This window comes from Patagioenas fasciata, chromosome 5, assembly GCF_037038585.1.
Source record: "Patagioenas fasciata isolate bPatFas1 chromosome 5, bPatFas1.hap1, whole genome shotgun sequence".
Classification (NCBI taxonomy): domain Eukaryota; kingdom Metazoa; phylum Chordata; class Aves; order Columbiformes; family Columbidae; genus Patagioenas; species Patagioenas fasciata.
The window spans coordinates 33322538-33349344 of NC_092524.1; the positions used below are offsets into that span (position 1 = coordinate 33322538).

A 26807-nucleotide genomic window follows, 5' to 3' on the forward strand; every position below is an offset into this window, starting at 1 on the left:
TATGAAGGCAGCAATTGCCCGTCAAGTCAGAGATACATCCCAGTGTACCACAGACAACAAATCCAGCTTTTTTCCCTCTATAGTAAGGATCCTCATCTTCCAGTCTACTCCTTTCCATATTTCTGTCTATATACTCTGAGTTCTCATTGCACTCAGTTCCTGTCTTATCTCGGTTTTGGTGGTTAACTATTGTGGCGGTATTGCAAGGTAATCTTGCTTTCCTTGATATTCTGCTATCAATTTTTGCCTGACAAGTCAGGGAGTTCTTAATTTTCTTGATGTGCTGTGTGCTGAATGAACTGGTATATAACAGCAGAGTAATTGAAGAAGCTGAAGCCAGTACAGCCAGATAATTTTGATATGCCTAGCTATTTTGTGCAAGCTATTTTGTGCAGTAGATAGTAGACAGTAGCACTTTTCCTCTACCTTCCTATATAAAAATGTGCTATTTTTGCCATGGGTGATGACACTGTAGTAGTTCCTTCCTGAGTGTTGTTCTGCTTTTAAAGTGATGAATCAGCTTTTAGCACAAGCAGAGCAAAGGAGTATTCTGTTCAGAGCTATACTATGCAGATAAATCTAATCCTTTTGCTAGGCTGGGAAACCAGAAAACGGTAGCTATATGATCATATTTTGCTGCCTGGTCACTTAATTTTGACAGCAAGATGAAATGAAGAGCCAGATCCTACCAGTTCTTTGATGTTACTGGCAACAGGATCAGCATCGATAAAGTGTTTAATTTTTCCCTGCTTGCTCTTTCTCATTATTTTGGCCCACTGGAGACTAAGAGTGCTGTCCTAACTGTCCAAAAGTGTAGGTGAAAACTGAAATAACCTTCCCAAAAGAAACAAGCAAAAAAATCTGACAGTGTTACTGTCTTCCAGGGGAAGCTTGTGTTTGTGAGAGATTGTAACATGTCGTCTGACTCTGCTGGTGTAATATGAACAGAACAGAGGATTAAAACAGTAGCTGTTAATTTTGGTGCCAACATTTTTTTTTTTTCCTTAATTTCTCTTGTGAAAATTTTCTTTCTGTGAAAGTAATTTACCCCCTTAAACTGTCTTTTGATGCATACTGGAGGTAGTATGGTGCTGAATGAAAAACAGGAGATGTACTACTGAGGTTTTATAAAGTGGTCATCTTAGAACCCAAGAAAAGCTTTATCATGCTCGTTTAGTAATCAGATGAAAGATTCAGTGCAGATGGCTTATCTGTTTAAGTAGGGTAGAGAAGTGTGTTTGGAAAAAGAGTAGATGGGATTGAGAAGAAGAAAATTGAAGGGAAGGGATAGAAATGTGTATATTCTGGCAGAAGAAAAGAGATCCGGACCAATTAGTGCTTCTAGCATAATTGGGAAGAGGAAAAAAACATGTTGTAATAGAAATAAGTCGGGTTAAGCAGAATGAAAAATTTATCAATAAAGCAGTTATTTGCATTGCAACACTATAGTAAAGTCTAGAATATTCCCAAAACAAAGTTTGCTCAGCAGTTTTAAACTTGTTACTGCAATGGCTAAGAAGCAGGAGTGGTAATGACATATTAGATATGGTTTACCCAGCTCTCTTAGGATTTTTCTTAAAATGTTGATACAAGTAGATCAAAGGATATACAGCTTTGTACCTCATTCTTTACCTTGTCATGGTGTATTTGTATATCTGATCTCACCTCTCAGTGGTTGATGCATGAGTGAAGAAAATACAGTTGTTTAATATTTGGTAACCGGGTCCTCCTTGCAGTAAGGCTTTGTGTGTTCCACAAAGATATTCTCTATTCACTTTTCAGTTGATACAAGGATCATTAAAGTGGGTGGTATAGGATGCAATGAATTATGACCTCCAGCTGCCCTTGTGGGACAAGGGACAGTTTTATTTAAGACGAATTTAGCAGTAGTACCAGTTTGACTTCCATTAGCTGTCCTTCTAGTAGAACAATATATTTCTGAAAATTTTAAAAAAAAGGTCAGAGCACTGTGATAATCTTGCAACTCTGAGTAAAATGGCTTTCACTAGATGCTCTTGAACATATGTTGTGTTGGGGAACTTCTCTAATTTAAATTGCTTACTTAAACCAGACCACAGGGATTCATGTGGTTTGAGTTTAGGCACTTAGCACAGATGTCTCTGCTCAGGATCAGCTCCTGTAGAGAGTAGTTCAAAGCATGTACATTAGACTTATGCTTGGAATACCATTCTGGAGAGTCTTTGTCTTTTCTGACTATGTTGGGAGCCTAGGGAGACTGCCTTCTGAGATGCTTTGAGTTTGCTTCATCCTGGCCAGCTTTCGCTGTAATGATCCACGAGGAGGCAGAAGGAGAAGAAATTCACCTTTTGACCAGGAGAGGCTGTGGTGGGTGTGCATCTATTTCATGCATGCAAGACAGAATTTAATCTCTATAGAAATGTTTGTAACTTGCCTCCAGGGCAGCCATTCTGCAGTTTTGTCTTATAGTTTATGGCAAAGTTGAAACTTGGTTAGCATTTAATCTGTTATTTTTTTTTTTACATCAGTTTGTATTCTTTCTGAATTCTTTTGATGCTTTGTTTTGCCTCCTTAGAACTAACCAGTGGTTTGGGGTACTAGTACAGGATGCATGCAGTAATAAAATTTTAAAGCTTCAGATTTCATTGTTTTCACTGCAATGATTTCTTCTGCTGAAGGTATATAAAATAGTTCTAGACACATATAGTCCCAATCCTAAACATGCTAGTGAAAGTTCATGAGTTACTAGTGAAAGTTCTGTATTCTAACATGAAGCTTCACCTTTGGAACAATCCTTAAAGGTCTCACTAGACCAACAGCAGCCCTAACTCTGTTCTATTAAATACTCTTGCTCTCTCTAGTGCCCCACAGAACAGTCATCTCCATAATGACTTCTGATGACAAGACAGAACTGAAGATCAACTAGTAGCAACTACATTAAGGTTGAAGGATATAGTGGTATCTTAGAAATCTTAATCAAGTTGCTTTTTGTATTGCTTTGATTTCTAGAAAGACAAACATCGCTCTTACTGAAGCATAATAATGTGAAATGGGCTGGAGCAGGAGGAAGAGCTGACTCACTGTTAGATACTATTGTGTCAGTCAGACTTCACTGGGTCTGTTTCTGTGAGGTCTGTCTTCAGTACAAATCTTCATTTAAACAACAGAAGCATCTGAGTTGGCTCTGGCTGTAGGGGAAAAAAAAAAACAACACCACAATATACCACCTCATTCTTCTTGATGTCCCTAATACACAGCTGTCACTCATGAAACTGAAAATCATCCTCTTTGGGATCTGTGTACTTCTAAAGACTTGATCACTTTCATTTAAGACTGACATTGGATTCTGTCAAGAACCTGCTAGCTATTCATGCGCATGCAGAATGATACTTAAAGGTTAATGGACTTCACCTGACCTCAATAAGTTGATTTCTGCCACTTCTGACTTTGCTGGAAAAGCTGCTAGCTCAAATCACAACCAAGGATAAGAGGATCTTGGGTACATCATGAGGTTTTTTTCCCTCTTACTAACCAGGAAACCATCTTTAAATGGTGCCAACATTGGCTGAATTAACTCCTCATCACTCTTTGTGCAGATTGAGACTGGACTGAGGAACTCTAGTCTTATCAGGAGAATCTCTAATGACACTTCTGTTTCAGCATCATGTGTTCCCTACTAATTGAAGAGTATTAGACCTGGTGAAAGATCTGTTTAATGGCCAGCATTCAGTGATCTGCAGAATGTACTGAAGATGCTCTTTGTAAACTTTGTCTGCTTTGGCTCTGGCCTCTTAACTATTGCTTGAATAGTCAAAACAACTAAAACCATATCTTAAGCAAGTGGACTTGTTCTTGTAGAAATTATACTCTTCTACATTACTGTGGTTCTGAAGGGGTAAATGTCAGTACTTGTTGACTAAGGATGATTCTCTCATAATATGGACCTTGCTTGCTCAGCTAACTCATGGCAACAAACACAATAAATGACACAATTAAGAAAGGCTGTTTGGTAGCTGGGATGGTCTTACAGGCCTGTGTGCTGCAGTTAGTGCTGTTAGCGTGGTGGTGGCTGTCCATGAGGTATCAAAGTCCCAAGCATAGGGTATCCTAGATCTTCAGAGAGTAGGCTACCAGCTGCCACCTATAGCTCTGAGCTACTTGGAGATGACTGAAAATGCTGTGAAGTTAGTGATGAAAGCACAAGCCACGCGATGCTGCCTTTCCTCCTTGTTACTGCAACTTGTTTTGTCCTGAGCAAAAGCCAAAGCCCCACATAGGTAGAAACTGCTGTTTAAAAAAATACTGACAATATAACAAGTTTTCTGATCTCTAGCAATACACAGTTGTTCATTTACTTGCTGTAATGTCAGACATTATGACCAAGGACTGTATCAGACTGAGTCTTGTCAAATGATCTTTGAATTCTGCTGTATACTTACTGTTCTGCTAGTTAGTCTGTCTTGTCATCAAAACAGTAAGTGTTGGGATATTGACTTTGTTTACCTAACCCACCCCTTTGTTTACCTAACCCACCCCTTTGTTTACATGGTGTCTACTTCTTTCTCTGTACTTCAGGGAACTTTCTCCCAAGAGTCTGATATGAAAATTATCCTGGATGCTTCTTGTAAAGCATCAAATATGTTCTCAAAGAATACAGAGGAACCTCAGTAGACATTTACATTTCAAAGAAAAAGACTGGTCTTCATCATAATCTAGATAGGAGGAGGCCCAGTGTTTAATTTGTGTTTTTCTATCTAAGCTCAGACCTAATGTGTCTCGACTGACTGTCATCTTTCAGCACTTGCAGTCTGCTTGGCTCTCCAGAAATTTAACAGTGGGATCAGTCATTACCAATAATGATTCTTGAGAGTCCCTGTGGTAATGAAGTTCTTAATAAATTCTTAGTAGTTGAAATGACACATCTAAATCATATGTACCAATATCTGGATGACTGCCTGATCCAGGGAAGGTCTTCCTAGGAGGTACCAAGGCCTATTTCTTCTTGTATCAGCTGGGGCACCTTCAGATATGGAGGAGCTGAATTGCTGAACAGAATTCATCTGAGCTTTAATTAATTTCTAGTTTTCAAAAGCTTATTTTGCAGAGGACAAGGTCTAAGTCTTTCAGGAGTATATGAAAATATATGTGAGTACTTCTGGATTATTACTCCTATAAGAATACATGTTCATGATACCCTTCACCTAAAGTTGCCAAGAATTTTTAATGCAAATTTAAGCCACCATGCTTTACTTTGCACTTGCAGTATGCACAGAACAGTATGGCTGAGTTGTTTTACTGTAGCAGTTGGATCCTCAAAGCTGTCTGAATGAGCTTCTAATACCTGCTCTGCTTCAGCAGCATCTTTTGCGCAGTACCAGCTGGCTCCTGCCCATGCTACTTAAGATCAGCTTTTAGCCTGTGCTACAGAAGAAAAATATGTTTTTGAGTTGTTAGGAGTAGCAAATAGTACATAGCATACCTTAATCTACAACTTGGCTGGCTCTGTGCATGTACACATGAAGAGGTTTCTTCCATAGGTCCTGTTGGAATGGGGAAATACTGATCCACCACCACCAAGCTGACACACATTCTGCATGTTCCTGCTGATTCAGCTCTCTTCTTCCCAGTATCTTTGCTGACAAACCATTTCTCTTTTTAAGGCTGGGAATGTGAAAAAAATCTTAATTGAATTTTCTGCCTTTTTAAAAAACCTCTATCTCGTGCAGATCTTTTAAATCAACAGACCAGAATGTGAAGATTTACTTCCCCTGGTCGATTAACTGCACTTTGGTGTAGGTGCTCTATATTATTGTCTGAATTTTTTTTGTTAGGCTGGTCACGTGGCCAAATGTTAGCTCTATCCTAAGTGGTCAGATCTATTCAAAGATGGAAAGGTATGTTAAATCTGTAATTGTAGGAAGTACATTACTTATTTGTGTTCTGTATTGTGGTAGCCTAATATGAGCGCAGCAGAAACAGCACTTGCAGAAGAGAACTGGCACACAAGGTATTAAACAAGAGGCAATAACCAGTTGTAGATAAAGTTGACAAGTAAACGAGACCGGGTTGATTAGCATGAGTAAAATGCCTTTGCAGTGTCCCAGCAACCTGGCTTGTGTTGACCATAAAAGAGATTATGGCAGAAGCTGAAAGGAATTAATATTTTGTTCATTTACAAGTTTCTTCATTAAAATCTGGGCAAATGCAAGAGGGACAGTCAAGATTTTCAGTTTGAAAATCTGATAGGTGGGCTAGGGAGACTTCTAGCAGTTACAAATGAGCCTGTTGGTAGTGACCATGATAAGGAAGACTGCAACAAGATGCTGGAGAGAGATATGATTCTTAAAATTAATTTTTAAAATTTTGGGTTGCAGGATTCTTATCCCAAGCAGTTATTACGACGACATATTAGGGGAGCCAAGGATGTTACTAAGGAATCAAGGACTTGCAAAAAAGACAGCTCTTTCATTGTCCTCTGTGGTCTTTTGTCATGGTGATTTATCTTACTTAGCCTACATCTAACAAAAGAACAAGTTAATGGATACAAAAGTCTGTGTAAGTACTAATTATTTTGGTAGAACTTAATACAAATCAAGGTCATTAGATTTAAATAACCTCTTGCCAGAAAGGCATGGACAACCCAGCTGTGATATCTGGCTCTCTGTCCTGCTATTGAGCTCATTCAAACAGAATATGATCTACCTTGTGAAAAACAAATTTGCTTGTTGCCTGTGGTGCTTATGGAGGGAACCAAAAAAAACCACCCAGACCCATGCTTTCTTGTTTCAAAGTTTTACTTTACCTTGCAACTTCACTGTGTATCTATATATTACTGCATTTAAATTTAGAAATAGATTTTATTATTCTGTCAGCTCTTTAGGCAGAGTGGGTACATACTAGCAGAAGAAACTTAGCATGTTTATTCTAGGAAGCTTTCCACTCTTGCAATCAGCGAGGAACTTGTTAGCAACTTATTTTAGCAGTCCTTCAGCTGCTAGAAAGAAGGAAAAAAGATAGTCTTGCTAGGCACAGAGGAAGCCTTGGTTTATATCTCTGTTTCTTGTGGCAGTTCTGTTCCACACTGAAGTGTGGTTCTAAAAACACATGCTTTTTCCCAGGTGAAGAGAATAGTAACCCCACGTCTCAAACTCCTCCTTCTTCTGCAGTTAGGAAAAGGGAGCATTCATTAGTTTTAGAAAGGAATTTTGTAAAACATGCAAGAACCAAGAGCTTAACCATAAGTCTAGTTATTTCACAACTTGAGTTCGCCCACAAAAATCTTGCAGTAGTATTTTGTGAATTCTGAAGCCTTGGAGAAAGGGTAACTGATTTTTTTTTTAAATTTTGAGAGAACAGACAGTTTTTTACTTTAATAAAACTAAATGCAGTATATTGACATTTAGATGTTTATGGGTTACTATGCAGAAGGGTTCAAATAACACTTCTGTCTTTTCTTTCACGGGAAATCCCGTTTTGATTATTGGAGGGAAGTATGAGAATGAATGTAAGATATCTTCCACGCCCTCCCTCCCCCGAAAATAAAAACAACTGTGTGCACTTGAGACTGATACTTGAGTCTTTTCCTGGACAGCTAAAAATGGTCCTGAATATGATTTTTGTATGTACTGTAATTTTTGCAATGGTTCTGTTATGATCCATGATTGTTTGGCTGTGGGGCTTTTTTTCTGCAATTCACACACACAAACATATAGAGGGGAAAAAAATCTTCTTGTTTTCTAAGAACCTGTATCAGTAATGACATTAAACATAGAGTAGCTGCAATAATGATGGTATATTAGTGGGTTGATGCCTTTTGCTGGAGAGTCATTGAACTCATGATAATACACATGTTTTTTTCTTTGCAGCCCTTTACAAAGTGACTAAAAATATTTTCACAGGCTTATGGTTACATTAGTTATGAAGGTTTAGTGGCTTTATTATATTCTGTTGCTTGATGCTATATTGCTATCACAACTTGCGTGGTCACTTCACATTAAGATACAGAGGATAACAAGGTGCTCCTAAAACAGAGTGGATACTTCTGGCCTCTGGTTTATGCTCATTTCACAACAGTGTGACAGTACAGTTTGGGTAAAGAGGAATGTGTGCCTTATAACAAATCATTCTTGAGTTTTGCCTCCAGGGTATTTTAACATTCTAGGATATAGATTCCTTTGCCACTAAAACATGGTAGAAACTTTGGCAGCTTATCTAAAAAAAAAGTTTCATATAGAGGGTATCTATAACATGGTGGTGTATATGAAGTCTTGAATTGGGCATCTTATTACTGGTCATCAGTCTCTTTTTTTTAATTGTGACTTTTAGAAAATTCTATATACATAGAGCTTCCACTCTAATGCGTTTACAGGAAAGGTATATCTGGCCTGTGTGTGTATCTGGATTTAAAAAAAAAAAGTCCCCTAAGCAGTTCAAGAAAAAGATGCTATTACTGGCTTGCTGAGAGAGGATTAATTAGGAGATATCTTCCCTTATCTGGATTTCTAGAAGCTACAGTGGTTCACTTCTTCTTAGCAGAGAATTATTATACAGAATGGCACTGGGCACCATATTAAAAACTTATGTTATTACCTCTTTGTTCTCTGGGACTTAATATTTTGGTTAAATTTGAAGTTATCTGCTAGACAGCTGTTTACTTGTCAGATAAAGGGATCAGCTTGAAATAACTTATAAGGGAGTGTGATATGTTTGAATAACTAAAAGTAAAGGAGAATCTTGAAATTCAGGAGATCTCCAGAAGGATCTTTTTTGCATAAATACTAGCTTTACTCTGCATACCTTTTATTTCCCCCCCTTTTCTCCAGTACTGATACTCGAAAAGGTGGAAAATGGAGATCTGAGCAACAAGATATTGAAGATCACGGATTTCGGCTTGGCCAGGGAATGGCATAAAACTACCAAAATGAGCGCAGCTGGGACGTATGCCTGGATGGCTCCCGAGGTCATCCGCTCCTCCATGTTCTCCAAAGGCAGCGATGTGTGGAGGTATTGATTTGCCATTAAGTGATTGGATCCTAATGAGTAACTAGAACTGCCAAGAAACCTCTTTTTGGTTCACCATTACTCATTTTTAAATGTAATACTAAAATTTTGGTATTAAGAATACTTTATTCACCAGCTTTCCATCTACTGGACTCTCAGACTGATTTGTATTTATTGTAACTTTTCTTTTGTACTGTAGGAAGTGGTGGACCGGCTCCTTCATGCCTCTAAATGTTTGTTCTATAAATTTACATCCAGACTATCCTTGGATTCAGAATCCCAATTCCCTCTGCTTTATCTAAAACAAACTTTTTGTGCTTGTTTGGCTGTTGGCTGACATAATCAAAGGCCGTAAACCAATCAGTGAAATACTTAAAATTACTTTTTTTACTGTTTTACCAACAGTAAGATCATTTTGTGTTTTGCTAGTTACCTGTCACTGATGTATATGTACACAAATGCACTGTACCTAGTTGAATTCTCTCTGCACTTTTAACCTGAATACAATGTTTTTCACTTCCATAATAAATTTATTAATAATTTCCACCGTTCTGATCTTTCACATAAAATAATAAATTTCTTCTTCAAGGTCCCTCCGAGTATGTAATCCAGAAGTGGTAATTTGCATGTATATATTGTATTTTCCATTCATGCACTGGTATTTTTGCGAATGGGAGCTGCTCTGCTGGGAAGAGTGTGAGGATTGGCCCATAGATTTCCAGCAATTGAGTTTGGATGTAACTGTTAAGTGATTTAGTAAATGCAAAACTCAGTAAATAGCTCTGGAACAGTGACTTTTCTGGATGCTGTGTGACATAGAATCAGACTGGACATCTGAAGTAGATGAAGTAGAGAGAATTTTGTTTTCCTGTGGGGAGAGAAGTATTGAAATGTTGGGGTGACTTGGTCTTTAGAGCAGTAATATTCTCTCACTGGTCAGTAATGCACCCACACAAGTGTGTGCAAGCTGTGAAATCTGTCAGGATAAAGAAATATCCCAGCTGACAGAATTGTCTGGCTGTTATGGCAGAGATTGGTGGGAGCATATTAATTTTCCTTTTCCAGTTTTACTGAATAAATAATGTGTCACCTTGTGATAAGTCTCTGAATTTCTATTTTGTACAGCAATGGTGTGGATAAAATTCTGACTCTGTAATTAAATGTGGTAGCCTCTGTAGTTAATCTGAGATGAACTGAGCAAGACCCATGCTTTTATTCTGACTGAAGTCTAGCAAAAATTAAAATCTCATGGCTGTGCACCTTTTCTATGCACATGTTGACAGTACTGGTTTATATAGAGCTTGTCAAGCTCAAACCTCAATTTGTTATTTTCTGAAACAGTGCCAGGAATGACCTTTAAGGGTAACCTGGATGATAGGAAGAAGGGAAGGAGGAAACAAATGCACTGTGATTGTAACTTTCCTAAACCAGGCATGATGTGAACTAATCAGGAGATGTTCTGTACCAGTATGACCTCATTTTTAAAAAGATAAGATTTATAGGTCAGTTGTTGATTTTTTTTTTTTTCATGAAGGTAGCTCAAGTGCCTCTATGCCTATGCAAAAATATCAGTTTGGTCAAGGACTGTAAATCACTTCCGGATTGTAGATCACTTAAATTGTTAGTTTTTCAAAGATACCTTTGTCGCTTTCTCTTTTTATAGTTACCAGTCTTCCCTTGAAAACAGGTGGAGTTTCTCTCAGTGCTTCTCCTTAAACATGGGGTTGTCACCATCAACGGAGCTGTTATATGGTCTCTGAATAGGCCTTCTCTCTCTGGTGGCCAAAACCTTGAGTCATAGTTAAATAAGCTGAAAAGAACATGGTGTTTGAGTCATGTATGCAGAGGACAATTACTTGCTAGTGTGGTCACTACTAGTGTGTCAATGATTATAAGCACTAGATTTTACAAAAGCAATCATGGACATGTGTAATAAATCCTGTCCCTACCAAAGGATGAAACTTGAAATTCTTAACAGGATGAACTTTTTTATCCTATTAGACTTGCTCCTCTTCTTGTCCACTTCAACCTCTTGGTTAATCACTGGAGTCAAGGGAGTTTTTTGCCTGATAACCTTCCAGTTATTCTGTCTAGCATCAACAAAATTGGCTGTCTCTGTCCCTAACGTTCACAGACCCTTTTATTTCAACACCCTTTTTGTAAAACCTATTAAAAAATACTGCTGGCTAAATTGTTGCCCACCCTTTTAACAAGAATCTTGCTCTATTTGTGTTCTTGCTGCACAAACAGGTGAAGATGATGTTGCAGAAGATGCTTGCTGGGACTGAAATTTCCTGAGTCAATCTTATAATAAATAACTGCTTCATGCAATTCATTTCAAAACATGTATCAAGCTCCCTTTAAAAAACTCAATCTGTGTTTTTGTCCCACTCCAAAGAAGAGTTGGCAAAGAACTTATGAGGCTAGGGAATGCTCCCACACACTGGTGTCTATCACCGGGATCTGAGCCACTGCAAAGTGTGTTGATAATAACAGTACATCTTGCTAGTGAAAATTATTTGCTATGAGTTTTGCTGTGATGCACTCACAAGCTTTAGATGTACAGCAGAAACCTTGTGCTTGCATTGCATAGAGGACAAGGAAGCTACAGTTTTATTTCAATATGTTAGTTCCTGTAAATCTGTTTGTGTTTGAGGGGAGAGTTATGTTTTTGCTTTGGCTTTACAGGGGTGAAATTGAAGCACAGGTATTGCAGCTTATCCAATACTGTATGGCAAGTTAATGTTAGTAGGCATGTAATTCAACTTTGCCTGTCATTTTTAACTGCTTAAATATATTCCTTGTTTGCTGCATACTTGGTTTTTGACTAGTGCTGTTTAAAAGACAGTCATGTTGTCAATATGATTTGTATGCAGAAGATAAAGCCACTATACAAGTTTGATCTGAGTTCCCCGTGTTTCTCAGTTTAGATGCTTTTAAGATGTATCTACTCTGAGACCAGGGAAATAATTAGGAATTTAATTTTTGTTTAGGAATGAAATATCAGAACTACCTAAAACCATCTGATTAGCAGATCAAGATGTTTCAGGCATTCAGTGGTGGGTGTAGGAACTTCAGTCATTAGAATATTTAATTTGAATCAAGTGTTGGCAAGCACTTCCATCCACAACTGACTGCTTGCAGGCTTCTGTAGACTCCTCTGTGAAATGAAGCACAAGACTTCAGTACCTGGCACATAAGTGTAGACCAGCAATACTGGTAGAAGCTCGCGTGGGAGATGTGTACGCAACTGGCTGTTGTGAAATAAGCAGGAAATGTCATCTCTGCAACTGCTAGCCCAGCAATGTGCAAAATGCGAACTGTTTCTTTCTTAACGACAGTAATATTCTAGTTTCTGTTGTTGCTGGGGTCTCTTTGTTGGCCTGATAGTTCCTTTCTCATGGAAAGTGCTGAACCTAGTGAGATAGATAAGAGGAACCCATGGCAGAAATGCCATTGAACAATAACAGTGAGAAGAAATTAGTGGCTTTTTTCTTAAGTGCACAGACTTATGAGGGAGGTGGCAAAATCACATGTGAAATCCTGCAGACCTCCAGCCTGCCTCTCCCTGAAAATCCAGTGTGTAGGATTGAACCTGATGTTAAATGGCTTAAGGGATTACTGGATCACTGGGAGATGGTTAATTATTCATACAAGTGTCAGTTGACTTGGACTCATGGTCTGTATCACATGGTTCGTGTCGTAATTAAAGTCCAAAAATTACTACTGTGTGCTGAAAAAATAAATGAGCTTGACGAGTTTTTCTACTTCCCTGTTGAGAATGAGGAGAGGCCCTTGATTCTTTCTTCCTATGCCTTTTTTGTGTGCATCTCTTCTGACTCTGGCTTTTTCCTTTGTAATCCTCATTTCCCTGTTTCAGAGTTAGTGTAAAACACTGTTCAACATCTCTCTTGCTGTTTAATCATTTGGGATGATTGTTGTTCAAATGCCACTAGTGGTAAAGTAATAACACTACTCTTTTGTAGTTTTTCCTACTTTTTGATATCAACGTTTGCACCCAAACTGAAGAGTAACATCAACATTCAATCAGATTTAGACAGGTCAAATGTATATTCAGTCCAGTATTAATTTTCTTTAAGTGTCCCAGGAGGCCAAAAAGGAAATGGGAAATCCTTAAACTCCTGTTTATTTTTTTTCAAATGAGGCTCTTGATACAGTAAGGATTTGAGAAGCCTGATGGAAATAATTAATTAATTGTAATTATAATCATTAGAATATCAAGAGTATGAATTCCATAGGAAAAATGCGAAAGATTGTATAGGTGAAAATACATGATATTTTGCTTAATAAAGTAAACTGGCTGTGTTAGCAGCAAAGATGGAATCTCTAGTGACAGAAATTCCATATGTAAATAGGGAAAGTGGTATTAAGACTGTCCAACTAAGGTGGCAGCAGTTACAATTAATGTTAAAAACTTGATGGGGTAGAGAATAAGGGAGGAGGTTGCAAGAGTACAGGTTGTGATAATGAAAATTTTGATTGCTCTTAAATGGGTAGGCAATTGTTGCTTTAAATCAAGAAGAGATTAATATTTTAGCAGTCATTTCATAGAACAGCTATTCAGGGAGCTTTTAGGAGGAGAAGCATTTTTTCATTTTTTCTTCAGGTGTGCTTAGGAGGCCTTCAAAATAGTACATAATGGCCATGGTTAAAATATATGTATACTTAGATTCAATATCTTTGCAGGAGCAATTAAGAAAAATCAGTCCATGACAGTACTGTTTAATCTCAAGGAGATCTATGACAAAATATAGAAATTTTGTGTAAAAACAACTAAGGGAACATGCAGCATGGATATTGTTTAAGGATACTAAGTTAAAGCTCAGAGCAAATGCATAGGGGAGTCTTAAATTGAATGAAGAAGATGATGTAGAAGAGACTACTGGAAGATGTCTTTCAGAAAGTTGAACCTATATCCAAATAAAGAAAAGCAGTCATGGACTTAAGTACTAGCAAGTTGAAGATAAAACACTCAAGATCAAAAGGGTTTTGAGGAGAGTCTTGTGAAAAGCATAAAAACAAATAAATTGCTTTCAAGTTAATCACAGGTGAAAATCCTGCAGGAGAACATATGGGCCAGAGATGACCAGGGTGTAAGAGTGCAAAGAAGATAAGGCTATAGCAGAAAAAAAATTGTGACTTTTATCCGCTAGAATGGAGCAAAGAGTCTTTCTAAGCTGAAAATGTCTCCTTAAGAGAGCTGAGCTGGAGTGGACAAGTCATAAGAATTCTTATACCTCTTTGGATTTCAAAAACGTTCAACAAAGTCTTTTGCCAAAAGCTTTTTAAAGAATGTAAATTGATGTGGGAAAAGAGGACAAGTCTGTTTCTCATCGCTTAGTCAATTCTTAATTACTAAAGGAATAAATCAGTTTTCTTAATGGGGAATTCTTGTCTTCAGCATAAACATAAAAGCAGTAAATGGTTAGGTAAGGACATTTGTGGCTCATACAGAGTTTTTCAGGAAGAGAAAAATTCATCTACTGCACATAGCTGAGGATAAGTTTTACTGTACTGAACGATGAAATGGTAAGTACCCATGGGAGAATTTCACATGTACAATGATGGGCTCTGAATTTTACTATTATGATTCAGTAAAAAGATATTAGAGTTATTGTGGGTAACCTAGCTCATTTTGTAAGGAATCAGTAAGGCAAGTGGCAAATTAAAGTTTAATAGGAAGGAAATGAAGAAGAAAACAGGAAATCATGTGCCTCTCCCCATATCTTTAAAACTTGGTGATTTTGGTCATTCCAACAAAAATGTTAAAATGGAATGAGATGGTACAGATGATGTCAAGGTCAGTGAAGGATATGAAATGTTCAGGGGAGTAACTAGATTAGGGTTTAGTTAGATTAGGATTTTGGTGGCTGGAAAGAGGATGATTTAGACAGGATGTAGTAGGAGCTGGTAAAATCATGGATGGTGTGGAAGAAGCTAATAGGGAACATATGTTCACTCTTCCTTGTATCAAAAGAAGTATAGGGAAGCAAATAAAATTTTCAAGTGACAAGCTCCAGCCAAACCACAGAAGTACTTTTTTGGCAATGCATCATTAAATTTGTGGAACTTGCTACCATGGAACACAGTAAATGGGTTCCGATCAGTGGAAGAAAACAACATCAGATCACTAAATATGAGGAAGTCATCTCTGGCTCAGGTTTTGTAGAAGCAGAGAGAGCATTCTGGGGATTTGTTGTATACCTGAGAGAGAACAGCCCTGGAACTATTTCCTTAACTTCATAGGTAATATTTTGTAGAATGTCTTAAGAACAACTTAATTTTGAACAACTATTTTTCACTTTTTTTTTTAAATGACAACCAACCAAACAAAAGGTGAAAATGGCATTGTATTTCAGTCTTAATAAAAAAAAGCAGGTAAAATAAGGCACTTGTCCAGCTTGGTAGCCATGATGAGCTTGTCCAGAAAACTGCGATTTCTCCAGTGTACCAGACTCACCCTCAACAGGTTCAGGTACTTTCTTGTTGCTTAACAAAGAATGTGTGTCATGGTTTAACCCCACCCCACAACTAAGACCACAATTGCTGCTTTCTCAGTCCCCTCACCCCACGAGTGGGATAGGGGAGAGAACCAATAGGGAAGGGAGAAACTTGTGGGTTGAGATGAAAACAGTTTAGTAAGACAACAGCATAGCAATAATAGGATATTATTATTAATATATATAAAATAAATGAAACTCAGTGCAACCCCTCACAAAACTCCAGTCATGCCAAGCAGCCAGTTCTGGAGAGGAGAGCACTTTGGTCTCAAACATCCAATCACAGTGAGAGAGTGGGGGGAAAAAAAAAGACAGAAAGGCCAACCTAACATCAAACTGAACTGGAATGGAACTAACCAAACTAGCTCTAAAACTGAACTAACTAGCCAGAAAAGCTGGCTGCAGCTTTATACAGAGCATGATGCTAATGGTGGGGATATGTCAGTGATCAATCTGAATGTCAATCTAGGTGTGGTCCGGTCCATGCCCCCATCCTACCAATTTGCATTTGCAATTGGACAGTTGAACAAGTCCTTGGTTTCCCTGACAAGAGCCAAAATGTCAGTGAGTTCTTACATTCTCTTCATACTGACTCAAAAACACAGCTACTGAAAGAAAAACATTAACTCTGTCCCCGGGAAGAAGCAACATTATTGCATTATTCTCACAGTAAATCGAAAACAAAAGGCTGTGCTAGCTTTGAAGGAGGAAAGATTCTAACTGCATGGAAAACTACCTCAGTTTCAGCTAACTCAGCACAATGTGTTTAAGTCAAACACCTATTCTCTTTTCTGTTTTCTTCCTGATAGTTACGGCGTGCTGCTTTGGGAGCTGCTAACAGGAGAAGTACCATTCCGAGGAATTGATGGTCTTGCAGTAGCATACGGTGTTGCCATGAATAAACTTGCTCTTCCGATCCCTTCCACCTGTCCAGAGCCTTTTGCCAAACTCATGGAAGGTAAGCCAGCTGTGGTGCAAGTACGGTTTGTGCTGTCTCTGGAGTGCTGTTGAGCATTGCCTCCTTGTATTGGCTTTGATACCTAAGAGCACAGATTTCTCGAATGGCGTTATTCAATGGTGCAGGCTGTTATGGAAGCTAGGCTTGGCTGTTAGTGTGCTGTGACTGTTATTCAACTGCAAGAGTAGTAGGTGAAAGAAATTTCCCTGCCATTTTCTATTATATGGCTTTATAGGAAAATGGAGGCTATTGCTGTCATTATCTAGCTGCTTGTTTTCTAGTAGCGAAGACTCACCAACACCAAAACTTTGCATATTTTGGTCTAGTTTGAAGTCTTCAACTTGTTTTGAAATTCACAGCTTCAACATCTTGCTAGGCAGCGTCAGAATGAGTGAAACTTTATCCTACTGACATTTCAGGGAGAGGGTTTAAATACGGCTTTGACATTTGAAAACAACACGAATTTTCAGTCAGAATGATGTGATTTTCTGCTTTGTGTGTGGAGATAGTTCATATCCAAGGTGGGATATATACAGAGGAAAGAACTATAGGAGTTTGTCATCAGAGCTGCTGTAGCTATTAAAAAGGATTCTGTGGGGTAGCTTTTGAGGTGCACCTGTGTGACCTGCTCTGCTGGCTATTGTAACTACTCACATATCTCCAGAGCTTCAGTTCTTCCTCCCTTCCTCTCTCACAACAGTACCTCTAAGCGTTTTAGTCAGTGCTCCTATTCACAAGGATTTCCAGGTGTTTATATGTAATAAACATTTTTGTGCCTATCTGGCAAAAAGAAAAAACTGAGGTAAAAGAAATCAAACATGTTTTTGTAGCCTTAGTGACCAAAGAATGAGTCTGAACATACAACTGACATTTTGTGGTCTCTGGTGATATTTTTAGCCCCAATTTGATTCATCCAAGAAAATGTTTCTGATGGATTTCTCTGCTTTTAGTATATTTTTGGATTTCTCTGGTGTTTTCTGTAGCTTACAGCCTTCAGTTAAGTTAAAGTAGAAAATTTCATGTACTGCTGTGCTAAAAAATAATATCCTATGGATGGTAAACAGCAGCAGAGTTGCAGGTATAGTAGCTTGGAAGCAATGTAAAGCAAGAAACTGCAGATGAAAGAGTTAATGGAACTACCAGCTCAGTGTCCTGCTGAAGCAGTTCATTTTGATGTGGTTCCCTAAAATGAGGACCTTGGCTTTCATAAATGTGAGGTATTTGCTGTTGGGGTTGAAAATAATGCCCTCTGTTGGGAAAGTCAGGCAGAGGCATATGGCCTGTGCTTTAACCCAGCAGCGCAGGGGTGAGCACCTATGGGGTTTTGGGACGCTTGGCTTCTTCATGAGCAGGGGGAAGAAGAAAACAAGAAAACAATTACTTTCTGCCCCTTGGCCGAAACTGTTTTTCAAACAGGCTGTTTCCCATCTTGGGTGAACTCTTGTTCCCCTAATGCTGCTTTTACTTTTGAACTACTGCCCTGGTGGTCTTCACTGGGACAACAAAGCTGAACGTTCCCTCTTCACAGAAAGGACTTGTATGTTACAACTGTCCTCATTAGTGCAAATTAGGGCAGATCTAGGCATGGGAAAATAGGGACCATGGGCCACCTGCATAGTTATCCTGTTCACTCATTCATGCATTTGGCTGGCTCCAGCATTTTGTTTTACTTTTGGTCATGTTTGCTTTGCCATGCTTAAAACCTGAGGTAAAGAGGCAGGGATTATGGTGCTGACAGTCCAGCTGTATCACCCATTGCTACTAATTGGTCAGCAGCAGGGAGCCTTCCGAGCACTCCTTAATATCCTCAGTTCTCTATTTTGACAAGAGAAACAGTGTGAAATCCATAAACACAAATTTGTTCCAGTTTATGCCTCCTGGAATCTGATCAGATGCTTAAATACCAGCATCTTGACACCAGCAGTTTTGAAACCAAAGCTCCCAAATGCAAAATCTCAGTAATGCTAAAATCAAAGGAAAAACCTGCAAACGAAGCCTCAGCAGCTGCACAGATTTTGTGAAGTGTTACTTATTTTTAATTACAGCTGCTCCTTAGTGTGTTTTGGTCCATGAAACTGATGAATGAATGAATGTCTTGTAGGGCACCACCAAAAAGAATGGTTCCTTTTTCGTAGCTGTAAGGTCTCGGAAACTTTAGAACATTATTCAACTCTTGCCTCGTGCTGCAATAATGTGTGTAATCCAGCGACCATTCAGAGCAATAATAGTATGAGCATATTGAGACCTGTGTGTTACTTTCTTCCATTCGTGCATAAAAGCTGTATTCCCTAGGTATATGTTTAAATGCTAAGTTTTTTCGATTCTTCTCAAATATTGGCATGCAGGAGTCTAGCAGTACTAAAGAGAATAAAAGGATATTTGTTGAACAAGAACCTGTTTAAGCGCTGGTCAATATAGAATGAGAAAGTGATGCTTTCTGCAGGAGTTTAAATCAGGGTGAAGAGAGAGGCCTGAATGAGTAATGATTTCCTATTCAGAAGTGTTGTTAAGTCAAACATTTTGACTTAATGTCTTTCTAAAATATGTTCTTAATTATTTCGTAGCTTGAGATGTTACTTCACACCGTTTTCTATTTCTGTTTCCATTTTGGATGTTAAATTCACGTCACTGTAAAAGAAGTACCTTTTTTTACTATTGCTAGTTGAGTTGCCTCATGGTAAGATGAGTATCTTAAATTCTGCATTTTTAGAGCTCTGTAAGTGGGTAAGTCATTGCGTTAGATTGTAAATGATAAAGCTTGTTTATCTGTGGTTTCTCTTAAAGGCAAATGAGAAAACCCCGATCAAACAGATTTTTCTCAAATAGTGAAAAATAACACTTAAAAAGAAGAAAACTCCCAAGTGTCTCTTTGGTGTCATTATTTACTTGAATCTCCTGTTTTCACTCAGATGATGTCCAGTCTGCTTTGCAGGGCAAATTTTCAGTCCTGTGGAAGCAATTCATAATATGACTCAGAGTTTGACATCAGAAAGAACTCTGATAGATATCTTTCTGTAGTAAGGCTGTTAACACTGCGGTTTAAGTGTGATAAAAGAACTGTTTGCCAGAATCTTGCCTTGTATTTCCACTCTGTGAGCACATACACCTTACAGCAAAATATTTAAGGAAATTATTTGATTTTAATATATGCTTGAAAAATGTAACTTTTTGTAAATTAGTAAACCTGTATTTCACTTGGCACATTGTTGCAATAGAACCTAGAGACCAGGTAGTTCAAGTTCTTAAGCGATGTTGGATATTGTATAAGCATGAATTCCATATTGGCTTATGATGGGGCAATAGTCAATGCAATTGGGAATGGAGAAAGAGGGGGTAGCACAGACAGTGTGCATGCCACTCTTAGCCACTGGGGATCAGTAAAGAACTACTCATCCTATCAAAGCTCTATACTGAGAGATGCTTAACAGTTATTTGTCCTATTCTAGATTGCTGGAACCCTGACCCACACTCACGACCTTCCTTTGCCAGTATCCTAGACCATCTCACTGCCATACAAGAATCCGGTTTCTTTGAAATGCCCAAAGATTCCTTCCACTCCCTGCAGGAAGACTGGAAACAAGAGATCCAAGAGATGTTTGATCAGCTCAGAGCCAAAGAAAAGGTAAGTAGAGAAAGACTCTCCATGCTTGTGCTTTCTGGATTATAATTTTCCCATTTCATAACTGAAACAGGGATCATCATTTACTGCATCCCAGAGTTAATTTTGTATGTACTTTAAAGGAGGTTGTAATAAGTCCCTCAAATCAATAACAGGTTGTGATGCACACAAGGGTAGAATCATGAGTAAAATAAATATCTGCATCCTGAGCTGCTACTCTAATATTGTTGAGCTTCCATTGTACACTGTGCAAACTGCTAGGATGAGTTGTCTTCAATATTTCACTACTAGCATCTTAATTGAGAAGCCTAATGATAATTGTTAACGGTAAAAGTAGGAAGGGCAGTTTCAGTGTCCATACTCTAGCAAACATTGCAGCTTTGGTTCTGTCAGGTGTGTATGTTCTGGGTTTTGAGCACAGCTGGAGTGGATAGGCTATAATAAACATGAGTGCAGGCCAAGGGACTGGTCCAATAGATGTTATAATTGAAGTCCACCTGGGTAAATTGTAGAAAATGAAAATGCTAGCAGGAGTAAAAAGAATTGTGACCGTCAGCCTCAGAGTAGAAGTAGAAAAGCTGAAGTTTTCTTCAAGCATAGTTGTAGAAAGCACAGCTTACTGCATCTATGTTAAGAGCTTTACAGAGACTGTCTTTAAAGTAGGTATGAAATTCTGCAGTAGAATCAGTAAAGTAATGATATTTTTTTAAGTTCGTGGCCTCGTGCCTGAAAATAAATTTATAATAAACAGTCAACTTGATTTGTGCTCAGAAGTTGGGTTTAGGAGGCAGAGAAAAAGAAAAAAAGACCTCAAGGCATAGCAGATGAGTCCCACAACAATACTTAAAACATTTCTATTCACATATTCTAGAACCTTTTCAGAAAAATAAAATATCTAATAGACATTTCCCTGCTGCACCATGTTGTCCCTTGGCATACCTGTGTTGGTATGTTTTTTGAAAACCAGACACTTCAACGAACAAACAGAAGACCAAACAGTAGCAGCTACACTGCCCTCATGTTTTGAGTACTGTGTTCCTCTGTAGCAATCGGGAAAGAGAGTTTTGTATCCTATTCACTGCATGAGTAGAATGTACCAATCCTTTGCATTGATGTGACAGGTAACAATGTAGTTATTAGAAAAAAATCTCAACTAAAATCTATCTGATAAGATGAAGTTTTACTTTAATTCTTCAACTTTCACCTTATGCAGTGGAATTAGCTAGATGGAGAGAATTATTCTCAGTTCTGAGTTCTTTTGTCCTTGTGGTGAGAAGAGTGCAGTGAGAAGAGATTTTGAGATCTCAAGGACAATTTCAGTTGATTCATTTTGTCAACAAAGGAAAGACTGAAAACCTTGCCTTATGCTGCTTTATGCCCAAGCACCATCCATGCTTGGTGGAAACTCATGGGAATGACCTCCCCATGATGTTTTCTTCATTGATTTTTATATTAGAGCTGTGCTTTGTGCTATTTTATGATGGACGAGATGGCAAGGTTATTTTTAAACAGTTTAAGTCAATACTGAAGGTACTTACTGAACAGGAAAGCAAGAATGAATTCTTTTCAGTGTTACGAATAAATCTTGCAAAATGGATTGCCATATGCGTGGTATGCTCCAGTGGCCGTTGTAAACATGTTCATGTCAGATATTCCAGCCTCTTTTCTCATGACACTGAATTTAGGATTCAGTGCCTTTTTACAGAATCACAGAATGGTTTAAGTTGGAAAGGACCTCTGTAGGTCATGTAGTTCGGCACCCCCTGCTCAAGGAGGACCATCTAGAGCCAGTTGTCCAAGACCATGTCTCACATGGCTTTTGAATATCTCCAAGGTGGGAGATTCCACAACCTCTCTGGGCAACTTGTACCAGTGCCCAGCCATGCCCACAATAACAAGGTGTTCAGAGGGAACCTCATCTGTTTTAGTGTGTGCCCATTGCCTCTGGTCCTGTCACTGGGCACCACTGAAGAGAGCCTGGTGCCATCCCCTATGCACCCTCCCTTCAGAGATTTATATGCATTGATAAGATTTCCCCTTCCTCCCACCCAAGCATTCTCTTTGCTAGCATAAACAGTCCCAGCTTTCTCAGCCCTTCCTGCTCCAGTCCCTTAATCATCTTCATCCTCCTTTATTGGATTCTCTCCAGTATGTCTGTGCCTCTCTTGTACTGGGGAGCCCAGAACTGGACACAGCATTCCAGGTGTGGACTCACAAGTACTGGTGTCCGAATTGTAATACTGATACGAAGCGCCTTGAATGGCAAGCGTAGAAGTTCTTCAGGATTGTTTAATGTTTTCAGCTGAGCCTTTAACCAGTAGCACCAGCAGTGCTGAGTGCAAGTTGTTGCTACTGTACCTTAAGAATAGGTAATGTTAATTTTAACCCACAGGTCACAAGGTAGGTTTTCTTTTCTACCTTCTGATCTCCCTGCAGGAGCTACGCACATGGGAAGAAGAGCTGACTCGTGCTGCTGTTGAACAGAAGAACCATGAGGAGTTGCTACGAAGGCGGGAACAGGAGCTGGCAGAACGCGAGATTGACATCCTGGAAAGGGAGCTCAACATCATCATCCACCAGCTGTGTCAGGAGAAGCCTCGAGTGAAGAAACGCATGGGGAAGTTCAAGAGGAGTCGGCTCAAGTTAAAAGATGGCAATCACATCAGCCTGCCTTCAGGTTGGTGACATGTTAGGCTGTATCAGGTGAAGTGGGAGGAACAGGTGAACCTGTAGTTTTAGTAGCTCATTTGTAGTGATACTTATGCATTAGGAGGTATTGGGTGTACTTTAGGAAAAACACGCCTCTTTGGGATCAAAAACGAAATTTGCTTCTCTTGTGGCTAGTATTCCCCAAAGTTCCCAGTATGAAGACCAAAAATAAATTTGAGATGTTCTGTGCTTGTTAGCCAATGGCTGTATATGGTTCATGGTAAAATGTTGGTGTTGCAGTTTAAGATGTTAATACTCAAAATGATCAGTTTGATAAAGGATGTACATAAAAAATGGTGGAGGTTCTTGCTCAGGGAATATTTTACACAGTGCTGCAGCAGAAACCATAATCTACTGTATTTCTCGGTGCAGGAATCTAAAATTTATCAAAAGTACATTGATAGCTGTGAGACTACAGAACTACATTGCTGCTTCCTGTGTGAACTCATATTAACACACAAGTGACCTGTAATACCATATGTAATGGAAGAAATGTTAACAATTGGTGAGGTGTCAAGAAAGTCATTCGTAAGAGTGAAGATAGTGATTTTCAGAAATATTGAATCCTTAACATCTCTGCTGAAGATTCTGTGTAGAGATTCAAACTTGTAAAAGAACAAAAGTATGGGTTTTGTGAACCATCCAAGGCTCATTGCTACCTCTAGGATGATGGCTTAAACTATATTATTTGTTTTCTGAGAGAGCTGGGCTGTTAAGAAGAGCAGTGATGATAAAATGTGCGTGTTAACTAGTCTTTAGGTCTGCAAACACCTATTGCTGGTGGTTTCACTTAGCTAAGAAGCTAAGAGATAAGGTGAAAGGAATTTAGATAGGGATATACTTTGACATAAATGTCAGTCAGCTCATGGGGATCTATGTGTGCATGTGTATGTATCTCACACATACACTAAGAAAATATATCTTCGTGAGTGCGAGTGCACATCTTTGTTCTGAAGTAAGTGTGTGTACAATGGAGGGATAAAAATTAGCTGTAAAACTTAATTTCAACATAGATCCTCTAAATTGCACTCCTTGAAGGTTACCATAAATTATTATTTCTTTTTTCTTAAATCAAAAAAGAGAATTTTAACTATATTTTTCTGCGTTCTTATATTTTTCTTTTGGTAAACAGATTTCCAGCATAAATTCACTGTGCAGGCTTCTCCAACGATGGATAAAAGGAAAAGCTTGATTAGTAGCTGCTCCAGCCCTCCTGCAAGTCCTACCATTATTCCCAGACTCAGGGCCATACAGTGTAAGGAGCTCAATGTAGTATTCAATTTGGGAAATGTGCAGTCTGTCAGCGTGGTAAGATGCCAAGATTCCATATCTAGGACAGGACTGTAAAAAAAAAAAAAAAAACAAAAAAAAAAACCACGGTTGTCCCTAAAATGTTTGCTTTATGCCTTGCATGTATGTGTTTAGAGAGAAAAATGGAGTGTGTTGGTGATGAGGGGAGAATATCACCTTTGAAGTCCAGACCTTACTTACCCAAGTTCTTAAAATATTGCTGTTTGATTGTATAGAAAATACATTCCCTAGGTGTATGGGTTAATTTTAAAAGATACTATTTTGCAGAATAGATCTGTGAAATGTTATTGAGGTGGATTATGGAAAGAAAATCAAGGGCACTTGTTCCCATAACGAAACAGAATTAGGCAGATAAGCACGTATTGGAACTGAAAGGGATGTTAATTAACACGTAGATTTGTATTGAATATCATGACATTTGTGTGTCTGGTATCAAACTGGTGGTTCTAAAAGATAAACCAGTGATGAAATCTGTGGAGCCTATGTACTAATTTTGAAGGGATCTAGTTGTTAGATCTGTGTTGATAAATGGTCAGAATTATGGGAAAGAAGGAAAAACCTGAATGGGTTTTTCATTACTATTCCCATTCTCGCCTATGTTTTACTTTTATGTTGCTGTGGAACCAATTCTTTAATTTGTCTGTTTTCCTTTCCCATTTTCCACTGTTCTTTCCACTTGTGAAGTGACTCCTGCTGAAAGCAGTAAAACGTGGGGACGAAGCTCAGTCCTTCCAAAGGAGGAAGGGGAGGAAGAAGAAAAGAGAGGCCAGAAGAAAAAGGGACGCACTTGGGGACCGAGCTCACTTTGTCACAAGGAGCTAGGTGCAGGAGAAGACAGGTAAGAGAGGACCTGGAACCAGACTGGTTAGGACCTGTCTCACTGGAGATTTGCTTGTCTTCTTGCAAGGACTTCTCTGCTTACAAACTTACTTGTTGTACCAGAGATATTAGAGGTTCAGAACCAATTACAAAACTGCATTGCATTCAATCCCTTGGTAAAGGTCCAGCACTGATCCGATGCTTTCATTGTCTGCTGTTACCTTGTTGTGTGTATTTGTAAGCAGTAGAACTTCTCTTTAGCTATGCAAAACTGTTTCTCTGCTAGCTTTTCTGTATTTTCAGGCTCACCATCCTGTAGTTTCATATCTTGTCTGAAAATATGTCTCTTTTACAATTCTCAGCTATGCTTTTTCTTGTCTTAAATGCTGTTATTTTAAAAGCATCTGGTAGAACCAGGTAAAGTTTTTTCTTTAGGCTTTTGGACAGAATGTATACCTGGAGTGAAAACACCCTGAAAGTGATTTTTTGCAGAAATACAGGTTGTACCTGGCCCTTTTCTATAGATTCTTGTTCTGTGGCTTTTTTTTGTGTGTGTGTCTGTGTGAATTATTTATACCAGGATTCCAATGGACCATTGCCAAAGTGCTGCTTTAAATGTGAGAGTATTTTGATCTTCTAAGAGATTTGAACACATTGTGATTTTTAGTGGAGCTTGAAGTTTTTTCCTCTACTAAAGTGATAGTTTGACTCTTGCCATATGTTTTTTTGCTGGGCAAATAAAATAACTGGTTAGAATTTATCTTTAATATTATGTGCTCAGATGTGAAATTCCTGGAAAACATGTTTATATAATTCATCACTATTGCGGTCCTTAGCAAGAGAGCCTGGATCTAAGTGTTCTAGTGACATTAAATATGTTCTTCCTCGAAGGTAATCTTGACATGTTAACAGGGCAATGTGAAGGAAGCTTCTTCAGCTGCTGCCTGTGCTTTACCTGCTCTATAGAGGAAGTGTAGCACCCTACAGAATTAAAAAATATGTCACATTTTACAATCATTAATTATATAAAAGGGCGTGAGATCACTGAAGCTGGTAGAAAAACACTTCTTCATTGAAATCACATTCTTAGTAATCTGGGAATAAAGCCCTTCGGTTTTCTGTTCATCACCTTCTCCGGGGAGACTTGATACAGCTATGGCTTTTTGCGTAGTCTCTGAAACATGATAATGTTGCTGAGAGGGCAGTAGAGCTAACATACAATGGACTACTGCTGCTTGCTGAAATCATGCCAGAGTGCAGACTTACTTGAAGGGAACAGAGTTACAGTAACTATTACTGACTCAAAAGATAGAGTGCTTTCTATTTTTAGTACTTTTAAATTCTGATTTTAGAGAATAGGGGGCTAAAAATTAGGGTAAAGTCCAGTTCACGCCTTCTCCATGACACTGTTCTGGTAGCAGCAGTGCTGCTATTCCAGCTGCTTACAAAACAGTGTCATCAAAGGAACCTGAAGATTCATCTTTTTCATCACCTTCCATGCGTTCTCTGCAGGAGGTAATGCCAAATTTATGCAAGAATGACATTGTGGGCATTGCAGTGAAATTCTCAAGCATGAGTAAGCTGACCTGTAATTAACATCAAGTAAAGGCAGTCATGAAAAGATTATACAGTGATTATTCACCCTTCTGCATTTGTCTTTGAACGTCAGGAATACACAGAGCAGCAGAAGGTTGCTGTGCTAGATTGCAGAGACCACAACTAGATGAAGCTTTATGTTGGACTAGCATTGTGACAGTTCAGTTGTGATCTTATGGAATATTCTCAAGGATATAGGATGAAGTCTCAATTGTCTTTGAACTTGGCATTGATTAGCCCCAGTCTGTTATTATGGCATGGCTGATCTTTACCCTGTTTAAATTTTGACAGTGTT

At 38.6% G+C, this 26807-nt stretch overlaps 1 protein-coding gene across 3 annotated transcripts in view; it reads left to right on the top strand.

Annotated features, from left to right (window-relative positions):
- MAP3K9 (mitogen-activated protein kinase kinase kinase 9) overlaps nt 1-26807 on the top strand; it is a 63389-nt gene that overhangs the window by 20572 nt on the left and 16010 nt on the right. For all 3 annotated transcript variants that reach the window (XR_011739352.1, XM_065838017.2, XM_071809277.1), the window contains exons 3-8: nt 8802-8982; nt 16310-16458; nt 19905-20080; nt 22514-22754; nt 23919-24041; nt 24782-24935. Coding sequence is in view for 2 of the 3 variants with exons in the window: in XM_065838017.2 (XP_065694089.1) it covers nt 8802-8982; nt 16310-16458; nt 19905-20080; nt 22514-22754; nt 23919-24041; nt 24782-24935 (1024 nt within the window). In the remaining variant the exon portion in view is untranslated. The remainder of the gene's footprint in view (nt 1-8801; nt 8983-16309; nt 16459-19904; nt 20081-22513; nt 22755-23918; nt 24042-24781; nt 24936-26807) is intronic.